The sequence below is a fragment of the Myripristis murdjan genome, chromosome 17, assembly GCF_902150065.1.
Source record: "Myripristis murdjan chromosome 17, fMyrMur1.1, whole genome shotgun sequence".
Lineage (NCBI taxonomy): Eukaryota > Metazoa > Chordata > Actinopteri > Holocentriformes > Holocentridae > Myripristis > Myripristis murdjan.
Genome location: NC_043996.1, coordinates 31,008,724 through 31,034,310, shown reverse-complemented (window position 1 = coordinate 31,034,310; position 25,587 = coordinate 31,008,724). Strand labels below are relative to the sequence as shown.

General features: G+C 42.7%; 1 protein-coding gene across 1 annotated transcript in view; it reads left to right on the top strand.

The window, feature by feature from the left end:
• The window catches only part of kcnq3 (potassium voltage-gated channel, KQT-like subfamily, member 3), a 135,754-nt gene that overhangs the window by 88,502 nt on the left and 21,665 nt on the right, over nucleotides 1-25,587 (top strand). Inside the window, exons 2-4 of the mRNA XM_030074565.1 lie at nucleotides 21,857-21,947; nucleotides 23,158-23,284; nucleotides 24,857-25,029. Of these exons, the coding sequence (XP_029930425.1) occupies nucleotides 21,857-21,947; nucleotides 23,158-23,284; nucleotides 24,857-25,029 (391 nt within the window). The remainder of the gene's footprint in view (nucleotides 1-21,856; nucleotides 21,948-23,157; nucleotides 23,285-24,856; nucleotides 25,030-25,587) is intronic.

The window sequence follows — 25,587 nt, the reverse complement described above, 5'->3', positions numbered from 1 at the left end:
ACGACACTGGCGCTAAGCCCAGTGATGGAGGTCAAATAAATAAGAACAAATAGTTGGGATTTTAACAAAGAAGAAAACAACCAGTTCCACATTCTCCTACTCTTCCTCTTCTTTGGATTTTTGTCCAAACACATTGCTATCACCTAATATTAATAATTAATATTAATCCATTAACATCACTATTGCAAGGCTCCATTCTTGCTGAGCTTCACTGGTTACCTCTACAGATGGATGCAGATGGATCACGTACGCCGATGATGTTTTCTTGTATATTGATGTGCGTCGTAGCCCATAAGATTCAGGCGGTGTGATCATCGCACAGTCGACATACATCAAACTTGATGTCGTACCCAAGTTTATTAGATCCGTGTCGCACAGTGAAGCTTGCAATAAATCTCAGTCTGTAGGCAACATTACTGTCCGTCTCCAAGCTTTGCACTGAACTTGGCAAACGGGACTTTATGTTCTCTGTCTCTGCAGCCTGGAACCACTTGCAGACAGATTAGCAGATTAGCAGCTAGATGATCTGATCCTGATTAGTGCTTTTAAAGGAATACTCCAATGTCTCGGGTGAAATCCCAGAGACTTGAAGTTTATGGGAGTTGTTTGCCTGGCTCTGTCAAAGTGAAAAAATAAACTCTACAGCAACTCCAAAACTGTGTCAGTCTGGGTAATTCAGAAAAAGGGGATTTCGCCCAAAACATTGAACTATTCCTTTAATGTATTTTTTGTTTTTAATGTTGTATTGTTGCTGTCTTGGTCAGGGTTCCTTCAAAAAAAGAGATCTTGTAATCCCAACGGGACTCGTCTGATTAACTAAAGGTTAATTGTTGTGAGTTGCTAGGCTTGTAACACAAGTGTACTGTCAGTATACCAGTCACGTATTCCGGGTCATGAATGAATAGATATAATAATTTTCCAATCTGAGCACATATCCACATCCAGGACTGTAGTTTTGATGAGAGGAACGTGCCAACAAACTGTCATGTAACCTGACAGAGTGCAGGTCCTGATGTAGGCCGATCGATCTCTGATATGTTGCTGCTGCGCTCGCTGTGGTTTGGACACACATGATTACTCAGTACATTAGTGTGCTGGCTTGACGGCGGCGTCCCCATCCTCCATTAAAATAAACAGCATCTGTTTGCGTGAACATTATTTATTGGGATGATAGTAGAATCTATATGTTGCATCGGGGAAGAGGCTCTAATTTATCCGTGTAAGCCCCAAAAAATCAATATGTCGTATAAATAGACCATCATCCGTTGTTCTGCTGCTGATCTGGTCTTCCTGGAAACTACAGGAGCCTGACTCATTCCACGACTATTAACATCTGTCTCTACAGATGGACACGAGCTCCTCACACATTTTTATTTGCTCCGTTTTTTTTTTTATGTAATACAACTCATCAAATATAGGCTGCCTCTTGTTTTTGTTCATCTTGTAGCATTCAGCCAGAGTGCAACAGCTGTGGCTTAGTTTTGAATTAAATACTGCAAACTGGAAAAGTAATGTGGGCGAGTCTTCACCAGCAAAATGTTCTGCTGTGGATTTTTCCTGTGTTCCCTCAGCTTTATGTCTCTTACATTACCATTCACAGGAAAAAAAAGAAAAAAAAAAGTTTTTCGTTTTTTTTTTTGTTTTTGTTTTTTGGTTAAAGTTTGTTGAAGTACCATTTCTTCGTCATCAAATAACTTTTTTGATGGGTTTTTGAAGCACCTTTGGAGATTCTTTGAAGAACTAGAAATGGTCTGAAATGTTCTCGGTGGAACCAGAAATGGTGCTCCTGAAGCACTATTATAAAAAGCATGGGAAGAAATTGGCAAAAAATCATCACAACAAACAAAAACAAAAACAACAAAACAAAAATTTTCATATATGTAAATAAGAGCTCAGTGTGGCATTATATTTTTGTTGATGCCTTTCACGAGCATTTAAACTTCTCCTCATTTTGTTGAGGACCTCCTGGAAGCCCCTCAAGGACCCCTGATAGTGCCGGGACCACGTTTTGAAAACCACGGTCCCATGGCACCACTCTGAAGAGCTATTTTCAGTCCCAGCTGGCAGCTTCATTTTGCTGTGTGTGTGTTAAAGAGTAAGTTGAGGTGATACTCCGCGGCGGACACTCTTGTCTGTTTTGTCGGTCCTGGCCCCCCCCGGAGGCTCGGCGCTCGGCTCTGCCGCTGAAAACAGAGGCGTTTATCCTGCGACCGGAGCCGGCGAGCCGAGGCGTAGCACTGCTAATGAACACGGCGGCTGCCGGCGGGGTGACACTGATTGCTTCCCCCTCCTGTTGCCAGCGGCGTAATGGCTTCCCCGGCCTCAAGGGCACTCAGGTGACAAATTACAGTGTTTGGCAGGCGAAGCCCTCCGAGACCCGGCGGCTCTTTCTGCTGATCAGACGCAGCGAGGGAGAAGGTTCTGCCTCATTTGGGTTCAGCCCGCTCACACCGCTGTACTCTGGTGAAAACACACAGGACAGGTGGACTGTGATCTGGAAAAAAACCATGACACCTCCTCATGTGCGACTCCAGGCAGGAGAATAACAAAATAAAGTGCAATGAGTGAATGATAAAACGCAGACTTAAGTGCTTTTAGCCCTGTGCGACGTTTTTTGCTTCAAAAGCGTGTTTCCGTCGTGGCGTCTTGACGGTATCGTGATGAAAAGACGCCTCAGTGTCACACTTCACCGGCTGCTTTAAGGGGGAACGTGCACTCGAGAATACAAATCACCGCACGGCATCCCACTGTGAATGATACACTTGGAAGACAGCGAGAGAAAACAAAAGTCTTCCTGTTGATAAATGTGAATGTGTGTCTTTAATCCGCGGGATTTATCCGCAGCAATATGATTATATGAGGAGCTTTGATGCAAAATGAGAGGAAAATGACTGGGAGTAAAACCACTACCGACTGCTGCTGCAGATGTAAGCCATATTAAGACTTCTGCTTACAATACAGCAGCATTTGTGAGGATTGAATCAGCTGCATGTTTGATTTATCCGTGAATAACATGCGGCGTGTTCGCTCCGAAACGAAAGCCGCAGCACTTTGTTACGAAGCGCCTCAGCTGATGTGAGCTCCTCCAAGCTGAGGTCGCACTGCAAAAACGCAAAAACTCCAAGAATATTTGTCTTATTTCAAGTCAAAAATGTCTTATTTCTAGTCAAAATATCTCATCACACTTAAAATAAGACATGATCACCTCAGAAGTAAATTGTTTTTAGACAATTTTCACTTGTTTCAAGTGAAAATTCACTTGAAACAAGTGAAAATTAGCTAGAAACAAGAAACAAATTTTGCCAATGAAACAAGCAAATTTTCACTTGTTTCAAGCAAATTTTCACTTGAAACAAGAGAAAATTGTCTAAAAACAAGTTACTTCTGAGGTGATCATGTCTTATTTTAAGTGTAATGAGATATTTTGACTAGAAATAAGACATTTTTGACTTGAAATAAGACAAAAAATCTTGGTAAGATTTTGAGTTTTTGCAGTCCGAGGTAAGTCCGCACAGGCCGATCAGCGCCCACCACATCACATCCATTTCCATTTGCCTCACATGTGTGAAGAGGCAGCTGCCGGCGGTGACGCTCCCTCCATCCGGCAACAACGGCGGCGGATAATGATAATTCATTGTTCTGGAATTGGGTCAATAAGTCTGGTTTCGTAATGCCGAGTAAACAAACAAATGGCTGCTCATTAAAAGCGGCGTGAACGAGCGAGGACCTCTGCAGCTTCCCACAGGACGCCTAATAGCGTGATTTTTCATCATCAAGCCATTTTCCCCTTTAATAACTCCAAACAGGCCGCGGCGGTGACAGCCAGCCGCTGACTGATGAGCTGATGAAGGAGCCGCGCTGTCATCAGGAAAGTATTGATTGATGAGCGACTTCTGTCTTTCAGGCCTCAGCTCACGCTCGTCTCGACTTTATGGAGGTACGACCTCGGCGGCCATGTTTGTCCCGGCCTCGTCCGTCCTCTCTGTCCGTCACCGGAGGGGCAGAGACTGAGGCATTACTGGAACTCATTTCCTTTGGAATGACCCTAATTAGACGGCGAGGAAATTCGAGGTAATTAGCAGTCAGGATTTGAGATTCGGTTCCGCAACTCCCCGAAGACGAGGTCAGCGAGGTGCGTCCGGTTTCCCTGCAGCGCGAACTTGGGGGAGAGGTTCGTGTTCGGTTTGAGAGAAAAACAGCTGAGCGTCCTGAGTCACTTCATCGCCGCTGGAATCTGAAGCCGTTTGAGCTCCGAGCGTCGGTGACAGCAAACAGAGCAACCTGAGCTTAAAGACACTCCTCTGAAACAAAAAAAAAATCTCTCCATCATGACTTGTGAGCCACTGGCAGTGTGTGTTGGTGTGTGTGTGTGTGTGTGTGTGTGTGTTGGTGTGTCAGACCCTGCCCTCTGCCTGGGTTTTCTTGTTTTGCTGAGCTTGGGAATCTTGTACACCGCAAAAACTCCAAATCTTGCCAAGAATATTTGTCTTATTATTAAGTCAAAATGTCGTATTTCTAGTCAAAATGCCTCATTAGACACAAAAAATAAGACATGATCACCTCAGAAATAACTTGTTTTTAGACAATTTTCACTTGTTTCAAGATAAAATTTGCTTGAAAGAAGTGAAAATTGTCTAAAAACAAGTTACTTCTGAGGTGATCATGTCTTATTTTAAGTGTAATGAGATATTTTGATTAGAAATAAGACATTTTAACTTGAAATAAGACAAATATTCTTGTTAAGATTTGGAGTTTTTGCAGTGCAGCTCCCAGCCAATCACAGCGCAGGGCGGAATAAAGGAAAAAAAAGTGAATCAGGGGCTGAGGTTTCACCCGCTGGCACTGAGGGAGAGGAGGAGGATGAAGAGCGACGAGCTGCTGGCCTGGTTTGTGTTTTGTCTTTTTTTTTTTTTCTCAGAATAGTGAGGAAAATATTTTACGTTTCATTCCGTCGCCATCCTAGGAAACAAAAGCTGAAGCTGAAGAACGACTCAGAACCACTTTTTTTTTTAGCCCTTCATTTGAAAAAATTAAATTATAATGGTTGTCCATCGAAATAAATGACTATTCGGAAAAGTTCTTCACTTTCAAACTTTTTTAGAAACTTTCTTTCTTTCTTTCTTTCTTTTTCTTTCTGCATGACTGTCACCCTGTTTTATTACCTTCATTTTATCGTTCCATTTTCATTTTATTGATTTTTCTTGACCTTTATTCTTGATTGTGAGGTATTCTGTACCTCGGCAACTCCGTTTTGAACAGTGCCCTATAAATAAAGAATTTTATTTTTATTATTAGTTTGAGAATCCAGCACTTTTTTTTTTTTTTTTTGAGCCAGATATATTTTAAATGAAGAAAAAAAATCATTTAAAAGCTCTTCGACAGGCGTAGATCTCTGACATGTAGATTTAAGGTAAATTCCAGTCGACTTGCCGGTTGTGTTTGTGCCTTCAGCTCAACGTCTGTTACAGTTTTACCACAACACACACACACACACACACACACGCACACACGCACACACACACACTTTAATTGGATATATTTGATGTTTCTATAGGTTAATGCATACAGAAATGTCAAAAAATGTTGGAGGTGAGTGGTGGAGCTCGTACGTGATGATGAAGTGTGTGTGTGTGTGTGTGTGTGTGTGTGTGTGTGTGTGCACGCGTGTGCACCACCTGCTGCTGTGACTGCTGGAGCCTGATCAGCTCGATCGCAGACAGAAGCTGCAGCTCTGATTGATCTGTGTGTGCTGCTTCCATTTCGCCGGCTGTCACCTGCCCTCATCAGCAGGATGAAGTGAGGGGCCATGCAGAGACTCACACACACACACACGCACACACACACACACACACACACACACACACTCTTTCTGTCACAGTTCCACTTTAACACAGCCTCTGTCAGATGTGATCAGAGTGACGCTCAGCAGGTTCCAGCTCTTATTTAGTTAGAAAGTGATTTAATTCACTTTCTTCTTCCTTCATTTTCTGTCTTTCTGTCCAGATGAGGACAGATGTGGGTCCATATCAGATGTTAGACGTGCAAACAGATCAGGACTCACGCTTTAGAGTCAGGGATCAGATCGGTGTATGTTACACAGCGTGGATTATTACCTCAACATGCTCCTTAACTCACACACAGGAAAATAAAGGTGACAGTGGTTTTCAAAGTGCAGTCCGGGGACCCTCAGGGGTCCTTGAGGGGCCTCCAGGAGGTCCTCCTTAAATGAGGAGCAGTTTGAATGCCTGTGAAAGGCGTCTGAACGCAGCCTCTCGAGCTTTTAAACACCATGTAAATGCAGCCTCACTGATCACATGTTTAACTATATTAATTAATAATTATAACTTTCTTGTACATGGCAACAAGAACAAACAGGAGACTAATTGCCTGCAGCCTGAGGACAGTTTGTCTGTCAGTCGTTTATTTCCAGGCTCATGGCCTCGTCACCGCATGTCTGCACTGTTTTGTTTAGGAATTGGAACATATTGGATTGTAATGCAGTGACGATAAGAAATTTCTTTGGCATCTTCCTCTCTGTTGTAAAAATGTTTTTTTTTTTTTTTCTATTTTTTTTTTTCTATTTTGAGTTTCCATCATCATCAGTTTCTTTCTTTTCCTCATCAGCTGAAATCGCCACGGTAACAAGAGCAGCAGTGCATCGAAACTTCAACATCGTGAATTAGGGATTTACTTAAAATATACTACTTAAAATAAATAAATAAAATAAAATAATAATAATAATAATAATCCAGAAGATCAGGGAAAAAAAAGTGAAAATTTATTTCACCTCTATGTTGACACACACACACACACACACACACACACACACTACAGCAGAGGACAGGTTTGATCACTGTGGGAAAAAAAAAAAAAAAAAAACAGACAGAATGCCCCTTTAACACGATCAGCAACATGAGTCCAGATTGACCTCTGCATGTACCGATGAAGCTGTCAGCTGGTATGATGCCGACGTCAGACGTGGGAATACCCCCTCCCCCTCCCCCTCACACACACACACACACACGCACACACACACACACACACAGCTAGGGGTCAGGATGTGTTCGTCCGTTTTCTGCCTAATCAGCAAATCTCCGATCGCAGCCACAGCCTCCCACTGCCCCGCCCGCCTGGGGGGAGCTGGAGGAGATATCCATCACTCCCAACGCGCCTTCCTGCCCCGAGCGCTGCAAACGGCTGCAAATCTGAGCTCCTGTGGGACGGGAGGTCGGCTGTGTGTGTGTGTGTGTGTGTGTGTGTGTGTGTGGGGTTTCCTCAAGAGGCCGAGCAGAGGGAGAATTACCAGGAAGCTGACAGGGTGAGGGCGCCGCGCTCCGCCGTGTCGACTCATCAATAAAAGGTGAACCCCCCCCCCCCCACGCTGCGCCGCGAGTGTTTCTGCAGCGTCAGACAGGAGGCGCTCACGTCTTTGTCCTGCAACTGACAGGCCGCTTCGCAGGCCTCCGCTTCCTGTGTGTGTGTGTGTGTGTGTGTGTGTATCTGAGATGACAGGTGATAATCATCTGCTGAGGCGGCTACATGGTTTCATCAGCAGCTCGTGTGTGTGTGCTTACACACCGCAGCTCCAGCACCTCCCTCCGCCGCTCGCCACCGCTCGGCCTCCACGTCCCGAGCGCTTCAGAGTTTCTGCAAAAATACACGAGATGATAAGAAAGCTTTTTGTCACGGCCGGGCCCCCCCACACACAGCAGCTGATGCACAGAAAACAAGAAAACATAAAGCATCCCAGAGAGCAAAATGACTGAATTAATGTTGAAATGTGAAGCCCAACATTGAAATGATACAGAAAGTATTAACTCGCCTAGTCAAATAAAGGTTGATGATGATGATGATGATGACATGGGAATCGACATTAAAATTTTAGTTCATTATACATTGAAACAATGTTACTGAATCAATATGGATTCAACCATCATCTGATAGTAATCTACATTTTAGCTGATCAAATGTAAATGGACTGCATTTCTATAGCACTTTTCTAGTCTAGCTGTCCATCAGGAGCATGAGGGGTTCAGTGTCTTGCTCAAGGACACTTTGACACACTCTGGAGGAGCCGGGGATTGAACCGGGAACCACTCTACCTCCTGAGCCACGCCTCACCCAGAGCCCGCCCCCTGGCCAACGCCCCCCCAAGGCTATTTACTATACAGACTCAGCATTGATTCAGTGTTGTCCATTCAATCATTAAATTCAACCATAACTCAATGTTGATTCAACAACATCTGTTCAACCTGTCATCTTCTCAATGATTGATCCACCACTGATCTGTAACCCAAACCAAAAGTCAACCAAAAATCAACATTTCTGACCATAAATCAGTGTTGATTCAACAACTTTTGCTACCTGGGATCTTTACGTCTGTCATGGTCAGTGTTGGGACCAATTACTCACAAAACTAATAAGTTACAATTACTAATTACTTCTGTAAAAAAGTAATTTTGATTACTACTCAATTACTGCTGCAGAAGAGTAATTCAATTACTGGGGAAAGTAATTTTTATGATTACTTTTTTTCTTTTCTTAAATCCTCTTATTAATGCACATATTTTTGCGTTGCTGTTGCAGTGTGGACATTGCTGTCAAATTTCATCTCTCATTGTCAGTGTTGGGCACGTTACTTTGAAAAAGTCATTCATTATAGTTTAAAGTAGTGATGCCAGCTTGTCCAGGTGGGGAAAACTGCAAAGTCTGACCGGTTTGAAAATTGACACACCGCTTTCTCTCCACAAGACGCACATTTTTTGAAAAGGATAATAAAATAATAATAATTATTAGTAGTAAGTAACGGCTAGTAACAGCGCATTTTATTGTCAGTAACGGTAACGGCGTTATAACGGGGGAAACAGTCATTTCTTTGATTACTCGTTACTGATTAAAGTAACACCGTTAGTAACGTTGTTTCTTTGTAACGCCGTTACTCCCATCACTGGTCATGGTACGACGGAATTTGAGGGCCATTTTAGGGAGAGGAAAAAAATTACAGAGCCGGTGGAAGGTTGGAGAAAAAAACATATTTATGAGAGAAAAACTCGGAAATTGTAGTTTGACTTGATCCCCTCAGCAGATTCTACTCTGACATGGGATTCAGGAACAAGGAGATCCTGCTGATCTGAGCCCAGAATCAGCAGATTGTTTTCTTCTGAATCGGCCCAAGTCACAGCAACGTCTCTTCAGAGTCCAGATGCTGAGGAGGAGATTGGGGTTCTGGACTCAAACCAGCAGGATTTCCTTCTGACTGGATCCCACAGGAGGAGAAAAAATAGTTTTCAGTTTTTTCTTATAAATTTCTTGAAAATCCCATGTTTTTTTTCTCTGAACATTACACCCCCTCTCACAGCTTCATAATTTTTCTCCCCTAAAATGGCCCTAATGTGCCGTCATATCATCACTGCAAAAACTCAAAATCTTACCAAGAATATTTGTCTCGTTTCAAGTCAAAATGTCTTATTTCTAGTCAAAATATCTCATTACACTTAAAATAAGACATGATCACCTAAGAAATAACTTGCTTTTAGACAATCTTCACTTGTTTCAAGTGAATTTTCACTTGTTCCACTGACAAATTTTGCCAATGAAACAAGCGAATATTGTCTAAAATTGTCTAAAAACAAGTTTCTTCTGAGGTGATCATGATCATGAGGTGATCAGACAAATATTCTTGGTAAAATTTTGAATTTTTGCAGTGATGAGAGATGTAAGGATGCTTTATGTTTTCTTGTTTTCTGTGCAAATGTTTGTTTGACTCCTATTGGTTGGATCAAGTTTTACACCTGAGAAAAAAAAAAAATCAGAACCCAACCTGATCGCTTTTTGATGATACTGGACCTTTAAAAGGCGATGAAAAGACTTTCACAAGCTTCAAAACTCTGGCACGCGCCTCGTTGTCTTTTTGGTTTCTGATTTTTCTGTCTGATGATTATGATCGCACTTTATTATTAAGTCATTTTCCACTGATGTGAAGCTGCCGTGAAGCGAACGGCTCACTTTAATGTGACATCCGCCGTGATTTCTTCATCCCTCACATGTTTTAGAAGTCGTGAGTGTGTTCACATCATCAAGCCACGCCACAGATGTGTTTTGGCATGTTTTGATCAGGTTGACAGGCCTGATTTAAAGTGGCTCTCAGACCCAGGAGAGGGGGCGGTCGGTAACTTTTCGTGGCTCATGTTTTATCTCCACTTAGCGCTTTCACTTGCAAAAAAAGAAAATTCTGATTTGTCCCTGACAGACGTTGATTTCATCTTCAAATCAGCCGTCACAGAGTTGTCGTACAGTTTGGTTTGAGCGCGTTCAGGATTCCTGCGTCCATGTGCGGTTCGCCGTGACATCGCCGCAGCGTCAGTGCGGTGCGTCACACTCTCACACTCCTCTCCTGCGCCTGCCCGCTGGAAGCTGAAGAAACACTCAGAGACTCCTCTCATCTCGTCCTTGTGGCTGCGGTCGTTACGGCACGCCGGCGGTGTCCGCTCCATTCAGTGTTTGCATATCTCCGGGCAAATTAACAGTCAGAATTGCATCGTCTGCACTCCGGTTATTGAATCTTTCCGGCAAATTGGTTGTTAGGAAATCCCAGGGGGGGTTTCAGCAGCAGGGAGCCTGGCAGGGCCGAGCTTCCTCAGGACGGAGCGACGGAAAGTGGATTAGAGGAGAGAGACGAGGGTTTCCAGTCGGGAGGAACGGGCCAGAAGTTGCAGGTGACCTTCAGTTCAGGGTGAAACAACAAAAACAAAAAAAACAAACTAAGAAGAACATGAGGACGGCTCAGGTTCAGCTCAGTGTTGAGCTGTGTGGAGAAAACAAACACAAAAACAACAACAAAAAAGGATTTTGTGCACATGTTCTGATGTGTGACTGCAGGAGTCCACATCCAGCATCGTGTTCACTTTCTTTTTAATATAAAAGTCACTTAACAAACGACTCTGAAACACATTTCGGGTGAGAATCTCGACTTTGTGCCCCTGGCTGTCGGACGTGGTGAAGCCCAGCCGGCCTGCACCTCAGGCTAAACAAACTCACAAAAATAATTCATGGTTTATCTGTTCAGAAACAAAACCAAATGTTGTTTCGAGCTCGTGTTCTTGGGCTTGCTGTCGGTGGCTCTTCAGTGAATCACAGCTGCACTGGAGTGAAGGGGCCAGCTGGTGGAAACTGGTGTGCAGCTGCACGTTACTGAGGGTTTATCAGCTGATGTTTGCTCAGGACTCAGCAGACGTCCTCACCGTGTCGGGCGAACATACACGAGGAAGACCGCTCAGTAAGACGAGATGATAATTTTCCTGCTCCGCTGCTGGTCTCCAGGAAGATTTTATTTTATTTTATTTTACTATTTTTTTTTTTTATTTATAATTTATTTGATTTATTCTATTATTTTATTATTGTCTTTATTTTATTTTATTTTACTTTTTTTTAAATTTATAATTGATTTCATTTATTATATTATTTTATTGATGTCTTTTATTTTATTTTATTTTTTAATTATTTTCCTGCTCTGCTGTTGGCTGTTAGTCGCAATGCACCAGTATTTCATTTTATTTTATTTTTATTTTTATTGTTTTAATTTATTTCATTTTGCCTTTTTAAATTAATTGATTTAATATTTTATTTTATTATTTCAATTTATTTATTTTGTTAGTTTTACTTGTTTATTGTCCGTTTGGTTATTATTGTTTGTTTATTACTTTTTGTTCATTTTGTTCATTTTATTTATTTATTTATTTATGAGGATGATACCAATATCTGGAATCTTCCCATCATGGCCAGTATCTTGTGCGTTGTGGTGAACAGGTTCAGCTTTTCAGATGAGCCTGTCAACATTATTAAGTGTTCGTTTGTGGTTGTTTTTATTTATTTTACTCTGCTACTCCCGTTTGACAGTTATGATACTGGAAAGTGATGATAAGTGGTAAAAATACGGTAAAAATCCCACCCTCTGCCAAACACAAAGTGTCAAACTGGTGTTATACTGGTGCTGGTTTAGGGTGTGGGCTGACCCTGAGTCGGCCAGCCTCGCTGCAGCGGCCCTCAGACAAAGTCGTGCACATTTCGCCCGGTTGTGCCGTGACTGTCTCGACGGCTCGGAGGAGGCCCTGCTTCTTGTTTCTGATGATGTTTCTCTCCGAGTGTCTTCCTCTGGGAAGAGCCGGCAGACGCCGAGGGGAGCGAGTGGGTGTGAAACTGTGCTAGCTGCTCTCAGAAGTTGGCCGGGTTATTGGGTCAGCGGCACTCGCACAAAGATTGAAAGCTTTCATTCCCAAATGCTGTTTATCCACTTTGCAAAGAACATAGCTGCTGGGAATCATGACTCAGAGTTTCAGCACCAGGAATAATTACATGCAGTGAGCTGCCGACTCTGCTCAGCTCGCTGTGGAAACCTGCAGCGTTCTCCGAGCTGCACTTCAGCATCTGAAACCTGTCCTGAATCCACACAAAACCACGTTTATATCATGTTATCATGTTAGAAAAACCTTTAATGTTCCCACTGTCCGAGGATCCGACATGGAGACAGCTGCAGAACATAAATATCTCGGGATTTGCTTAGATGCCAAACTCACCCTCAGACTTCAGGTAGAGGGCCGTGGTTCGTAGGAAAAGGACTGTTGAAGCTGTTGTTCTCTGTTATGGATCATGGTGATGTCATTTATAGACATTTATAGACTTGTTGTCATCAGAAACTTTGGAATCTGCGCTGCCCTCTAGTGGATTTACTGTTGAACATCCATGCCGACGTAAAGGACACATGGAAGCATGTGGGCAGTGATGGTTACATCCTTTGAAATTTATTTTCACATGCAAAGGGAGTATAAAACAGCCGTAACAAAAAATACATGTGTTCTTATCTCATTTAAAAAAAAAAATTAATTCTTGCCTCGGGCGTCTTTAACGTTGATCTGCGATGTTTGTCATCAGTTTCCCAGCTTCCTCAGGAGTTTCCACCGGGACTGATGTGACATCATGTTGGGGAATCACTTCAGATGGAAATAATTAACAGTGGGTGCCAGAGTGTCAAGGTTTCCTGTTAGAATATAGACATGGCAGGACTCTGGGCACATGTATGTGTGTGTATGTGTGTGTGTGTGTGTGTGTGTGTGTGTGTGTGTGTGTGTGTGATCTGCTGCTGGTTCAGACAGAAACACCTCTCCCTGCTTCAAACCAAACACCAAACACTCCGGGCTGCTTTTCTGGCTCGATCCTGCAGCCAAAGCAGCCAGAAGCCTCTGAGCCGCTGCTCACTAGCAGCTACCGAACGGGATTCAAACCCACCGCAAACAAAGCTACCATCTCCAACAGCGAGTCCCACCGCTGTGAAGCCCCCTCTCTGCTAAAGACTCCTATTACCTTGGACAATTTTGCCCCAGACACGAGGTGCAATCCTGGAACCCGAGTGCTCTCCCTCGGCGGCCAATCGCCTTTTCCTTCACTCAGAGAAAATGGATTTCTGCTCTCCGGTGCGTCTCCAGAATCAGGTGGCCGTCTCTTACGAATTCCATGATTGCCAATCACGGCCGAGATTGCATTGCACGCCTCATTTATTTTGTCGAAGTTGCAGGTAATGGAGCGTTACAGCGGTGGCATCCGCCGGCGCTGCTCTGTGTCCAGACGCAGCACGTTGACACAGGACCCCCCCCCCCACCACCACCACCACCACCCCCACCCCCCCACGCAGGAGGGAGTCAGGTAACTTCAGGACAGGTTCCTGTGGATCACCTAACCTGACCAGACCGACTGAAAACGTACAGTTATTCTGTTGTTATGGGATGAAAATGGTTTAGCACAAACAGTTTCTCCGGTATTGATTTTAAAAAAAAATGCTAGGACGCTATACCGTTTGGTATTAACCTGTGTCTCAGGTGATCAGACAGCAATCAGATAGCACTTGCCCACATAAAAAATACACGTGCAAATTCACCGAAGATGCATTGAAGACAGATTTTCTGTCCAGCTGGCACACTGGTACACACCGTTATCACATTTAACAGAAGTACATTCGTTATATATTCTTTATTCTTTATTTGGATCCCAATTAGCTTCTGGAAAGTGGTCGCCAGTCCTCCTGGGGTCCCATGCTAAAACAGCAACAATAAAAAGAAGCTATAATTAAAATCAGTTCTGTATCAATAACACACAAAGACAAAAACACACAATAATAGTCCATTTACGTCAAGAAACCATTCAGCAAATCATGATTTCACAACGTGTAATCAAAATACCCTCAATTTACAAATTTGAGTTATTGGTTGAAACAGACACCTTATAATGTTCTGCATCTGCGGCTAAAGAGAGTCGTCAACATTCACAAACCACACAGCTGATAATTGCACATGTTTGCCCGGGGACTATTTTCCCTGGAGGATGAGGAGGAGGAGGAGGGAGCGTTTCAGTTTGAAAAAGTCCTGAAAAGCCAACAGTGCTGTTGCTTTTAGGAAAACTCCTGTGGAGGACTTTATTCCGCTGATGGAAAACTGGAGTGAAGAAAGTGTGAAGGCTCTGAAAGTTCATGTTCATATCGTCGTGGAATGAATGGAAACCAGCGGCTGGAGGAAAGGGAGGAGGAGTGATGTGGCAGCTCTGAAACCCCACTGCTCGCTCTGGGAGGAGATCAGCAGGAACATGACGTTTATATATTTTATAGATATTAGGCTAAACATGCAGAATCACCAGTGTGCTCTTTGAAAGCTGTGCTTGAGCCTGTATTTGGATTCTTGCTGTATTTGAGGGCATGAGCCCCGTTAATTCATGCACTAATTGATGAGTCTCACGTTTTGTTTTTTGGTTTTGTTTTTTTTTTCATTTGTTTGTTGTTGGTGATCGTGTGTTTGATGCGTCCACTCTTTGATTTCTGCCGGCTCCTATTGACGTGTCAGTTCTAATGGGCATCGACGTCGCTCTGTGTGTCTTATTGAACAAACTGTGTCAAGCCAAACAGGCAGCTGACCGGCTCGCAGATCAGTATCTGCTGTATTATATCGAATTAGGATCGACCTCGCCGCTCGCTCCGGGATTACCGCTGTCCTCTGGATAACTTTCAGGAGAAAATGTTGCTCTCACCCTGTGGAGCCCGAGAGGCCGTGGCTATTTTGAAATATTTTTTTTCACCTTTTTAAGAAAATTCACTTTATTTCTTTTTATTGTTAATTTTTGGGGGGGATTTTTTTTTGGTAGTTTTTTTTCCCTCATTAACTTTTTTTTGTGGTAATTTTGTGGAAATTTTCCTCTTTATTTTATTTTATTTTATTATTTTTTTTCTAGCTAATTTTCTTATTTATTTATTTATTTACTTACTTATTTACTTACTTACTAATTTCTTGCAAAGTTTTCGCTTAATTCAGCTTAATAGTTATTTTGCTCATCTTGTTTTGTTTCCCATGTTTTATGAGAACTCTCAATCCAGCTTCACTATGTATTTAATAATTATAATATAGTTTTAATTTAATTAATTAATTTATTTATTTATTTCAAATTTTTAGGTAAAAATGTGTGTGTGCTAATTTTCCAGTAATTTTGTGGCAATGTTTTGGGGTATTTTTATGGCAATTTTCTTTCTTTTCTTTCTTTTTAATTTTTTTTTAAAATTTTTTTTACTAATGTTCCAGTAATTTTTTTGCTGATTTCTTAATCGCTATTTTTCCCCTTTTTTTTTTTTTTTTTTTTTTTTTTTTTGGAAAGAAATCCAGTGAATTTTCTCAGGCTTCAAAGGGTTAAGGTGAAGGCATGACAATGTACCGTTTAGTGTCAATATACACAAAATACAAATACATATATGCATGTAACAAACCCAAAACACACAGCAGAGCCACGGTGCACACACACCGTCAGTCAAGCATTCTGCCAACCCGATCGTTTCCTAAAGGTGAATTATGTAAAACTCCCCGTCTGTTTGTGTGTGAAATATTCATGCTGTTATGGTTTCTCAGCACTTCAGAAACTTATCAGGGACGTCAACACCGCCTAATGGCAAGACAACAGGCCATGAATGATTTAGGCTCTGGAATCGGGAAGGAAAGCGCCGAGCATTAGAGAATTAGGCTGCAAGACGGAGCTCTCAGCTGAGGGCGGCCTCGCTGGAACCCGAGCCGTCTGGAGCGCGGTATCCAAAAACACACGCTCCATGTTGCTGTCCGGCACAATAAACAGACAGGGATTTGTCTTGCTGGCGTTGGTGGACGGAGATATGGACGGCCTGCTGAGGTTCACAGCAGAAAACAGACGGAGGAGACAGGACAGTGCGCTCCGGACGAGGACTGAGGAGTCGCATGGGACAGAAATGAAACCACAGCCTGCATGTGGCTCTCTGTCTCTGGGTGTAAAGAGGCTTTGGATCACAAAACCAGAAGCCACGTCTGGGGCCAGCATGGAGGTCCACTGCAGAAACGGCTCAACTAATGTCCACATACAGTAGATAACACCCAGGCTGGAGAAGCAGCTGTGTTAGGAAGCCTGCTGTGATGTGGCTGCAGATGAATGAAGTCACCGCTGGTTGATGGTCTTTCCCAGCAGGGGACTGTCACAGGAAGCCAGCTTATCCTCAGACTACAGCTGGACCGTCTCTATATTATATTGTTATTGTGATACATGACTAGATCTTGTTGGGGATTTTGGATATCGTCATCATAACATGGCATGAATGTTGTCTTTTCCTGAGTTTAGAGGTTGTTTTACAGTGAAGGGATGCAGTTTTCTGAACCTACCAGTCGGTTGTAGCTGTTGTGTTGTTTGCTTCAACCTGCTTGGTCATCATATCCACTTTACAATGACTGATCATCAAAAGTCTCATTGGGTAAATATTTAGTGAAAGGACCAATGGCCATCGCTGCAATATCGATATTGGAGTTATTCAGTCAAAGACAAATTTATTTGGATATTTCATTTGAGGCTTAGTGCCTTTCATCCTGGTAACTGCTCAAATGATCAGTAGTCATGGGGGTGGGGGTCGGGGGGCTTGCTGGGTAGAGTATGGATACCCGTCAGGTACAGTCAGGCTGGTTTTGGACAAAAATTATGCTTGGTTATGCTTGGGTTCAGGACGGACTCGGTCACCTCTGTTTTATTTTAGTGAAACTGTGAAATAAATAAAAAATATTGGATCTACTGTCTGTTCTGGGAAACTTCCTGAATAGTGCTGGAGTTTTCGTGACGACACTGAAGGCAACATGCAGGCTGTTTCAGGTGGTAAATGTTGATGGAGGACAGGCAAAATCTCGGACAAAAACATGTGGCCGGGTTCACACTCTTAGTCCGACGCCCGTTGTCTTTCATTCTTTCATTTCATTCATTCATTCATTTCATTCTTTAATAATTTCCCAGGTTGGGATCAGTAAAGTAAATCTATCTATCTTTCAGCGGCTGTGGCAGGCTCACTACTTAAGCCAGAAGAAAAAACTATACATCACATGAAACTACATGACCTAGGGAATCCTTTGTTGTCAGGTAAATCATGGTTTTCAGTGAGGCAGCTAAATATCACTCTAAATTTTGTCTATATTTTGGAGAGAGAAAACCTTATGTGTTCATTTCCAGCGGGGTCCCTTGACCTCTGACCTCCAGGTCTCTGAATGAAAATGGGTTCTCTGGGCAGCCACGGCTCTCCCCTTTGCAGACACGCCCACCTTCTGCTAATCCCATGCAGTTTGGGCCCCAAAGCCTGCAGTCCACATGTGTTCTTGTGGCCTGTTGTAAAATGGTGTGTGTGTGCAGACTGGGGCCTCAACAGTCTTGGAGCTGCATCAGTTGGCTTTGACTGGAAAGCTGAGACTCTTGTGGATTCAATGAGCCACATTTGATTCCTGTGTGATGATGTTGGCCCCCATAGTAGCCATTTCACTGCAGGCAGAGACTTTTGTCAAACTGGACGTCGCTGGAGAAAATGACCTCTAGTGACCTCTAGGAGAATCACAGCCTCATCAAACTTTACACACACAAACTAGAGAGCGAGGCCGTTCAGAGGAGCTCTGGGTTTCCAGGACGACTGACAATAAAGAACGAGTTTCTGAGCAATTTCCACAACAGAATGCTCGCCATCCAACCGTGGAAAAATACTGTTATAATTTGACTAAATGTTCTTCTGTTGGCCTAATATTCAATTCAATTGCCACTCTTGCTCAGCCATGGTGGCTCTTGCTGCTCATGCCATCAACCCAGCTCTTCTTCTTCTGTTTATTTCAATATAAATATCTATATATCCCCCTTCGATGCTTTAATAAGAGCTGCTTCCTGCCTTGCAGCTGATTTCCAGTCAGGTGTATCTGGTCCTTTAAAATCCACCACAGGTTGGGACTAGATGTGTGTCCTGGTGCTGATGAATGGGGTGTGGCTGCACACCAACCAAACAACCTTTCCAGAAAGGTGGTGGTGCAGAATACTGGGCAGGCGGTGTTGGATAAATGTTAATTGGCAGCGTCTGTGTGTGTGTGTGTGTGTGTGTGTGTGTGTGTGTGTGTGTGTGTGTGTGTGTGTGCCTGCGGGTGGTGGAGCTTATTCACTTTGGTTCTGGGTAATTTATCAGAGATGGGCAGTTTGGTTTAGATGGTCTGGAATAAGGCCAGGGTCTAATTTAGTGCACGGAGAAATGTAAGCGGGCAATTACATGAGCATGTCCACATGACTTAATTTCCAACAAGGCTGTATTTCCACTATAGAGGAGTAATTGCCTTAAGCTGGACTTTAAAATATCTTTAAAATATTACAGTAGATTTTTAAAAAATGCTGGAAACACCACATGGTTGTTAATGAACACACACTGCCTGTTACTGTGCTGTTTTTGACGGGGAACTCAGATCTCACCACCACTTAAATCTGATTTATTTTGCATTTAGACAATGTGTTGGGCAATATATCGATATCGGATCAGTATTGTGATATAAGAATAGATATCATAATATCGTGATATGACGTTAATGTTGTCTCTTCCTGGTTTTGAAGGCTGCTTTACGGTAAAGAGATGCAGTTTTCTGAACTTATCAGCTCTTCTATTATCTACTTAACATCCACATTAAAACTGTTTATCAAAAATATCAGTGTGTAGTATTTCGTTTTGTCATCACGACAATATCATTACAATATTGATATTGAGGTATTTGCTCAAAAATATTATGATTCTCAGTTTCTCCCAGGCCTTTTCACTTTTCACATTCATCACTGAACAGATCCAACATCACAGCACATGAAAAACTTTTTTCAGATGCTCCATTCATCTGTCTGCAGGGTCCATATCAGAGGTGGAAGTAACTAATTACATTTATCCATGTTACTGTAACATGAGTAGTGTACTTTGTGTACTTGGTACTTTTGAGTATTTTTAAAGTCAGAACTTTCCCTTTTACTTCAGTACATTTCCTGCTTGAGTTTTGTCCTTCACTTTATTTTAAATCAGGTCCATTACAGAGGACAAATCATCAATGACAGACTGGATTTCACAATAAAAGCTCAGTCAGCAAAGATGAGAAGAGTTACCGGTCCTACTTTGGTGGTTCCCCTTTGTGTCATTTCCAAATTTCACAATAAAATCTGATCAAAATCATGACCACTGAGACTCAACTGGCAAAAAAATGTGGAATAAATGTGGGGGGAAAGGGCAAAAATATCAGCAAGTTTGCCTGACGATGAGAACCATGTAGACTCAGCTATCAGATTATGTGCTTACTCCACATTTTGCCAGTTGAGTCTACAGGGTCCTCACTTCAGTTGAGTGTAATGCCCCTTTAAAAGCATGTAGTGTGCAGCGTGTTCTCTACTATATTACTTCTACTTCTACTGCAGTCACATACCAGCAGGGGAACAGTACTTCTACTTCTACTGCAGTCAGATACCAGCAGAGGAACAGTACTTCTACTTCTACTGCAGTCACATACCAGCAGGGGAACAGTACTTCTACTTCTACTGCAGTCACATACCAGCACAGTAACAGTACTTGTCCTGGAGGAGTAGTTTGCAGTACTCTTTCCACCTCTGTAGACAGTTTTTGATGACTTGAGGAAAGGTGAGCTGTGGCTGCTGGGAGATTCGTGACGCAGTAGGGAAGCCTCTGTGCTCTTGCTGTGCTGTAAACGACCGAACCGTGAAAAGAGAAAACCAAACGGGTCGCGGCAGAAAGATGCACGACCAGTCCTACAGTCTGCAGCACTAATTTTTTGCTATAATTAGTTATGAGCTGAGCAGATATGATGCATGAGTCAGCGCTAACCAGGCGCTCAGCCACAGCCTCCACCAGAGACGAGAGCAAACAACAACAGGGAGGCTAGTAAGCATGACTTTACATAATGTGACTTTTAAAAAATAGGATCTTCCTAAAAAAAAAAAATCGAAAAATACTTTCTTAAAACATCATTTAGTGTCTTTAACTTACAGAGGATAGAGACGGTTTAAGTTTCTTCATATTGCCAACAAGGGATCACAGCTATGCTTTCAAAAGTACCTAAATTTGTATTTTTTGTGAATTTTCTCAACATCAGGTGATATTTTATTTCCGTGACAGTGCACTAGGGCCGCTGCAGGGAGAAGAAAAAGTGGGTAATATTCCGAGAAAAGGAATTTTTGAGATTAAAGTCATAAATTTCAGAGAAAAAAAAAAAAGCTCGGTGCAGTGTTGATCCAAACTGGAGCAATGTGGGTCCTCTGTAATCATAAGTATACGAGTAGATATATGAAAAAAAAAAAAAAAAATCCTTATAAGACAGTAGTTTTCTAAGTTTTTTCTCATACTTTAATCTCAGAATTTTTTTCTTTTTTTGTTTTTAAGTATTACCACCCTTTTTTTTTTTTCGATCCACAATGGCACCAACATGCCGTCATATATTTCCTTGTTGCTCAGATGTCATTTTTTTAATTAAACCTTTTGCGTTCTGTGTTTAGTTTCATTGAGCTCCATTACAGGGGAGCGGGGGTGGAGGGGGGGAGGCTTCACCACAAGCAAGAATCCAAAGCTAATTTAATCCAAAGCTATTTAATTTTATAAAGCGGATAATCTCACGTAAAACCCCAGAACCTGCGGCCGGCGCTGCGTGGCGCTCCGTCGGGCCGCAGGCCTCCTGGATCCTGTTATCCTCTGTGGAATAATTTAACCTGCCGACTCCAAGTGCGCACACACACACGCACACACACACATCAGCCACACGTCTGGAAAGCTGTCTAGTGAAAGTGATAAATGGGTTATGTGGCTTTTTAATTTCCCTCTATGATGCATTATCCCTGTTAGCGGGCGATGTTTCCAGTGTTTTTGTTTGTTTTTTCATGGAGCCAGAGTGTTTAAGGAAATTGCTATTGATTCCGATATGAAGTAATACCAATTAATGTTTGATTTCTTTCAGCTTGATAATTCAGATGGAGCACAATGTTTACTTTAGTCTCCCAGCGCCTGGAGATCTGTTCTACAAAACAAAAGATATGAAGTGACATCAATAAACGGCTGATTTGTTGTGTATCCGTGTTTCCCGTGTGGTCCCGTGTTTAATGTTGGAGACTTTTGTTTGTTTGTTTGTTTGTTTTTGTTTTGCTTCAGCCTTTTGAGGCCACAGACATTTTGTTTCATGTGTGTGTTACTGTTCCCCAGAAGAGAGGAGGAACAGATTTCTAGATGTGATCACTGGAGGAAACTTGGCCTTGGCAGGCTCTCTGTTCACAGCAGAGGCGTGGCTCCACCTAGTGGCAGCTTCAGCACACTGCACTGAGCTGGAGCATGAGCAGGGCTGTGTGAGGTGTATTTATGTTCATTTGTGTTCATTCAGCTCCTGTCAGTGTCACCCACACAAACTGTCCTCTCCTCTTGCTGTGTTTAATCCTGGTAACCTGGACTTGTGCAGATAGGGATTCATTTCCTGTTTCTCTGTGTTTTGTGTCTGTGCAGGTTTTTAATCGTGCTGGGCTGTCTGATACTGGCCATACTGACAACATTCAAGGAGCATGAAAAAGTGTCTGCACACTGGCTTGTTATACTGGTAAGATGAGCGGGATGTATTTGTTGTGTAACAGTGTCTTTTCTGCTGAGCCCTTTGTCTTGTTGTTGCCCTTGTAAAGGACATTTGAGACAAATGTGGTGTAAAATAATGCTTTCGAATGAAATCAATCGATCAAGTTTGTTTCTGTATCAAATTCACCTCACTCACGGTGACTGGGGCTGTGCAATATGGCAATATATGATCGTGGAGTAGAGAAAAATATTTATCTATAGAGATTTCCCTGAGTCGTTTCTATTGCTGTTGTTGCAAAAGACGCTCCTAGTTGTCTTAAATGAAACATTTCGACAAACTGAACAATAAATATGGAGGAGAATGACGCAGAGTGAAACGTCCCACAGCAGGAGTCAGCCCGTCCAGACGAGGACGAAGACAAGGAACTTGCACCTAAAAATGAAATTACTTCTGTTGATGGGACGTTTGATTTGGTTTGATTTGGTTTGATTTGGTTCGATTGGGTTATTTACACGTATAAGAAACTTTGCAAACGATACAAAATATAATGAACAGAGAAATGTGAGGCAGAATTGCCTAAAAACCCTCAAGAGCCTTCACTGGAAATAAGTTTACAGAGTTTGTATGTGCCATACCAATCTTTAAAAGGAAATAAAAGAAAAAGAAACATAAAATAGCATAGCACTTTGACAACAATACATTCCACAAATAGGCCTACCTGTGTGTTACACAAAATACACACACACACGTACACACACATGAAGAACACACACTCATAAGACATGCAGGTATACCCAGCCGATCACTAACAAAGAACATGGCTTAGAGTTTCCATATGACAAGAAAGATAAAAGAAAGTAAACACAAACCATTTAAAAAAAAAAAAAAAAAAGATAGAACAAAGAAAAAAAACCTACTGGGAAAAAGATGCGAGGCAATGGAAGGCGAGCAAACCTCAGCTCTGTTCAGTGTCGCTTCCAAACAGAAAAGAAGAGAAAGAGCCTTTCATTTGTATTTAGGTCAAGTCATGACGTGTGTGGTTGTTTTGTCACGTACAGAAACACAGTGTATCGTGATGAGCATCGTTATCCAGGTATGAGATTATCCACGCTGTGATAGATGATGATGATTGTGTCCGTATCGCACAGCCCTGCTGGTCGTGATGAGAGTTTGTTGCTGCCGAGTGTCTCTAACCCTGCCTTTCTCCATTTGTTATATTCACGTTTTGTTTGCACAGGAAACCTTCACCATCTTCATCTTCGGAGCAGAGTTTGCACTGAGGATCTGGGCGGCCGGATGCTGCTGTCGCTACAAAGGATGGAGGGGGAGGCTCAAATTCGCCCGCAAACCCCTGTGTATTTTAGGTATGGAGGAGGAGCACCGTAAACGATAGGAACATTTAGCAAAATATGGCAGGACTGCAAAGTTAGGGCTCCTTTTTCCTGCAAAGCTGAACGGGTCATCCATCAAAATGCAAGCAGCATTTTAAACACCGGATCTGTGACTGGATTAAAGATACAGATGTGCATCTCATCCACTAAGACAGATCCAATACACATCTTGATACCTGATCAATGATTCAATGCATCTACATACATTTTAAGCCGCCAGTGATAATCCATAAACTTTACTTTATTCTTACCTTATTGTTCATAGTTATTCTTGAGGCTGGAGGTGGTGTCGCTCTCTCCTGAAGTGACTCCACGGCGTCTCTGGATTCAGGTCGGGAGATTTGTGGCTCCACCTGTGGCTCAAGACGTTTTGCAGCCACCTTTCTTAACTTATTCCACATTTGCGCTTCATGAACGTTTGGCGGTGCGATGTAAATTTCTTCATTCTGTCACCATGTTTGAGGAAATGAAGAGGAAAGACAGGAGAGGGCGAGAGGAGCGCTCCTGTTTGAGTGAAAAACAGCGGCAGTTAGTTGATGCCAAAGATAAAACATGGGCGTCATATCGAGATGCATTAGATTTGACTGATTAATTTTCATGCAGTTCACTTCCAACTTTTTACAGATAGAGGCTGTTTGAAGTGATGCAGCCACATCTTACACATTAAGCCCAACACATCTCGATGCACTGGTGAATCGTCACACCCCGAATTAAAGGAGAGCAGCACGCAGCTTGGCAAAGAAATACTGTACACAACACCTGCAAGGACACTGAATAATAATAAGGCACCAGGGCACCTAGTTAGGATCCGTTGGCAACCAGCAGGTGTTGCAGCAACATCGATCGAACTTGGCACGGCCCTACCAGTGACGGAAGCCAGTGAATGACAAAAATAATTAAATCCAGTTCAATAAAGTAGCTAAACAGAGTCGAGATCCAACAGAAATTGATCACAGAAATGCTGGAATAGCAACAGTTTGTTTTTTTTTTTGTTTTGTTTTGTTTTTTTGTAATAGCTTGAGGACAAGTTTTTTAGTCCTTGTAGCCGATGTGTTGAGATGTCTGTGGCTCGCTCGTATTGCTGGAAAAGACAGAAGCAGAGGGAGACTGGGATTGTCTTGAACCTCCAGTAGGCGAGCAGTTTTTGTTTTCATACCATTTTGAAACACAAATCTTAGCAGTGAGCCAAGGAGTCTCTCAGTTATTAGTGTTTCTTGTTATTTTGTGCTTTGGGACAGCAAACGTCTTCCTTGTTGCCTCTTTAAGTATGTACACTGCTGAGGGATTTGGATGAAAGCATCCACCAAATTGTGCTTGACGTGTTGCAGCCAAATCTCATTAACAGTACATTAACAATGTCCTCATGTGTAGTCAGCCCTCGTTAGGGCCTAATTCCATAACTCTTACAGACTTGTTCATCATCTCACAAAGCGCCTGATAACTTCTTGGGTCAGACTCATTACAGATAAGATGTAAGCCTCACAGCGCTGAGGAGTGATGCCACCCTGAATGCTCTGCTCTGTGTTTTTTTCTGCTGCGTGTCAGACATCTTTGTGCTGATTGCCTCGGTGCCGGTGGTGGCGGTGCGGAACCAGGGCAACGTGCTGGCCACGTCGCTGCGCAGCCTGCGCTTCCTGCAGATCCTGCGGATGCTGCGCATGGACCGGCGAGGAGGGACCTGGAAACTTCTGGGCTCCGCCATCTACGCACACAGCAAGGTAGGAACACATTAATTAATACCAGTGCTACTATGACTGGCACTGCTACTACTACAACACACCCAGCAAGGTAGGAGCTCATTTAAAACTGCTCCATGTAGCTCAACAGATGGTCCAAATGCAGGAGACTTGAAGCAGGCGGCTTGAAGTGATGAATATTTATTTCAGGTAACTGGAACTCAGGCAAACAGGATTCAGACATGAGGAACAAACAGGCAGAACTACAGTACAATGAGCCAACAAAGACAGAACTGCAAATAGGACTTAAATACTAACATGGAAAGACTAAGAAACTAATTAACAAAGACTAAAAAGGAAACAAGACACAACAAGACTGGAGAAAACAGAGGACTGGCTGAGTGAAACACTGGGGAGAGAACCCAACAATCTAATGAGTCTAAAGCCGGGTACACACTGTGCAATATAGGGCTGTCCCAGACGAAAGATGAGCAATGTGGAAGAAACGTGGTGATATCTTTGGTCATGGCTCCAAAACGGCAGTCCTGTCTTGCACTGCGAGAGAGGTTCAAAGATGGCCGTCGTCATGGTCTTGCAACC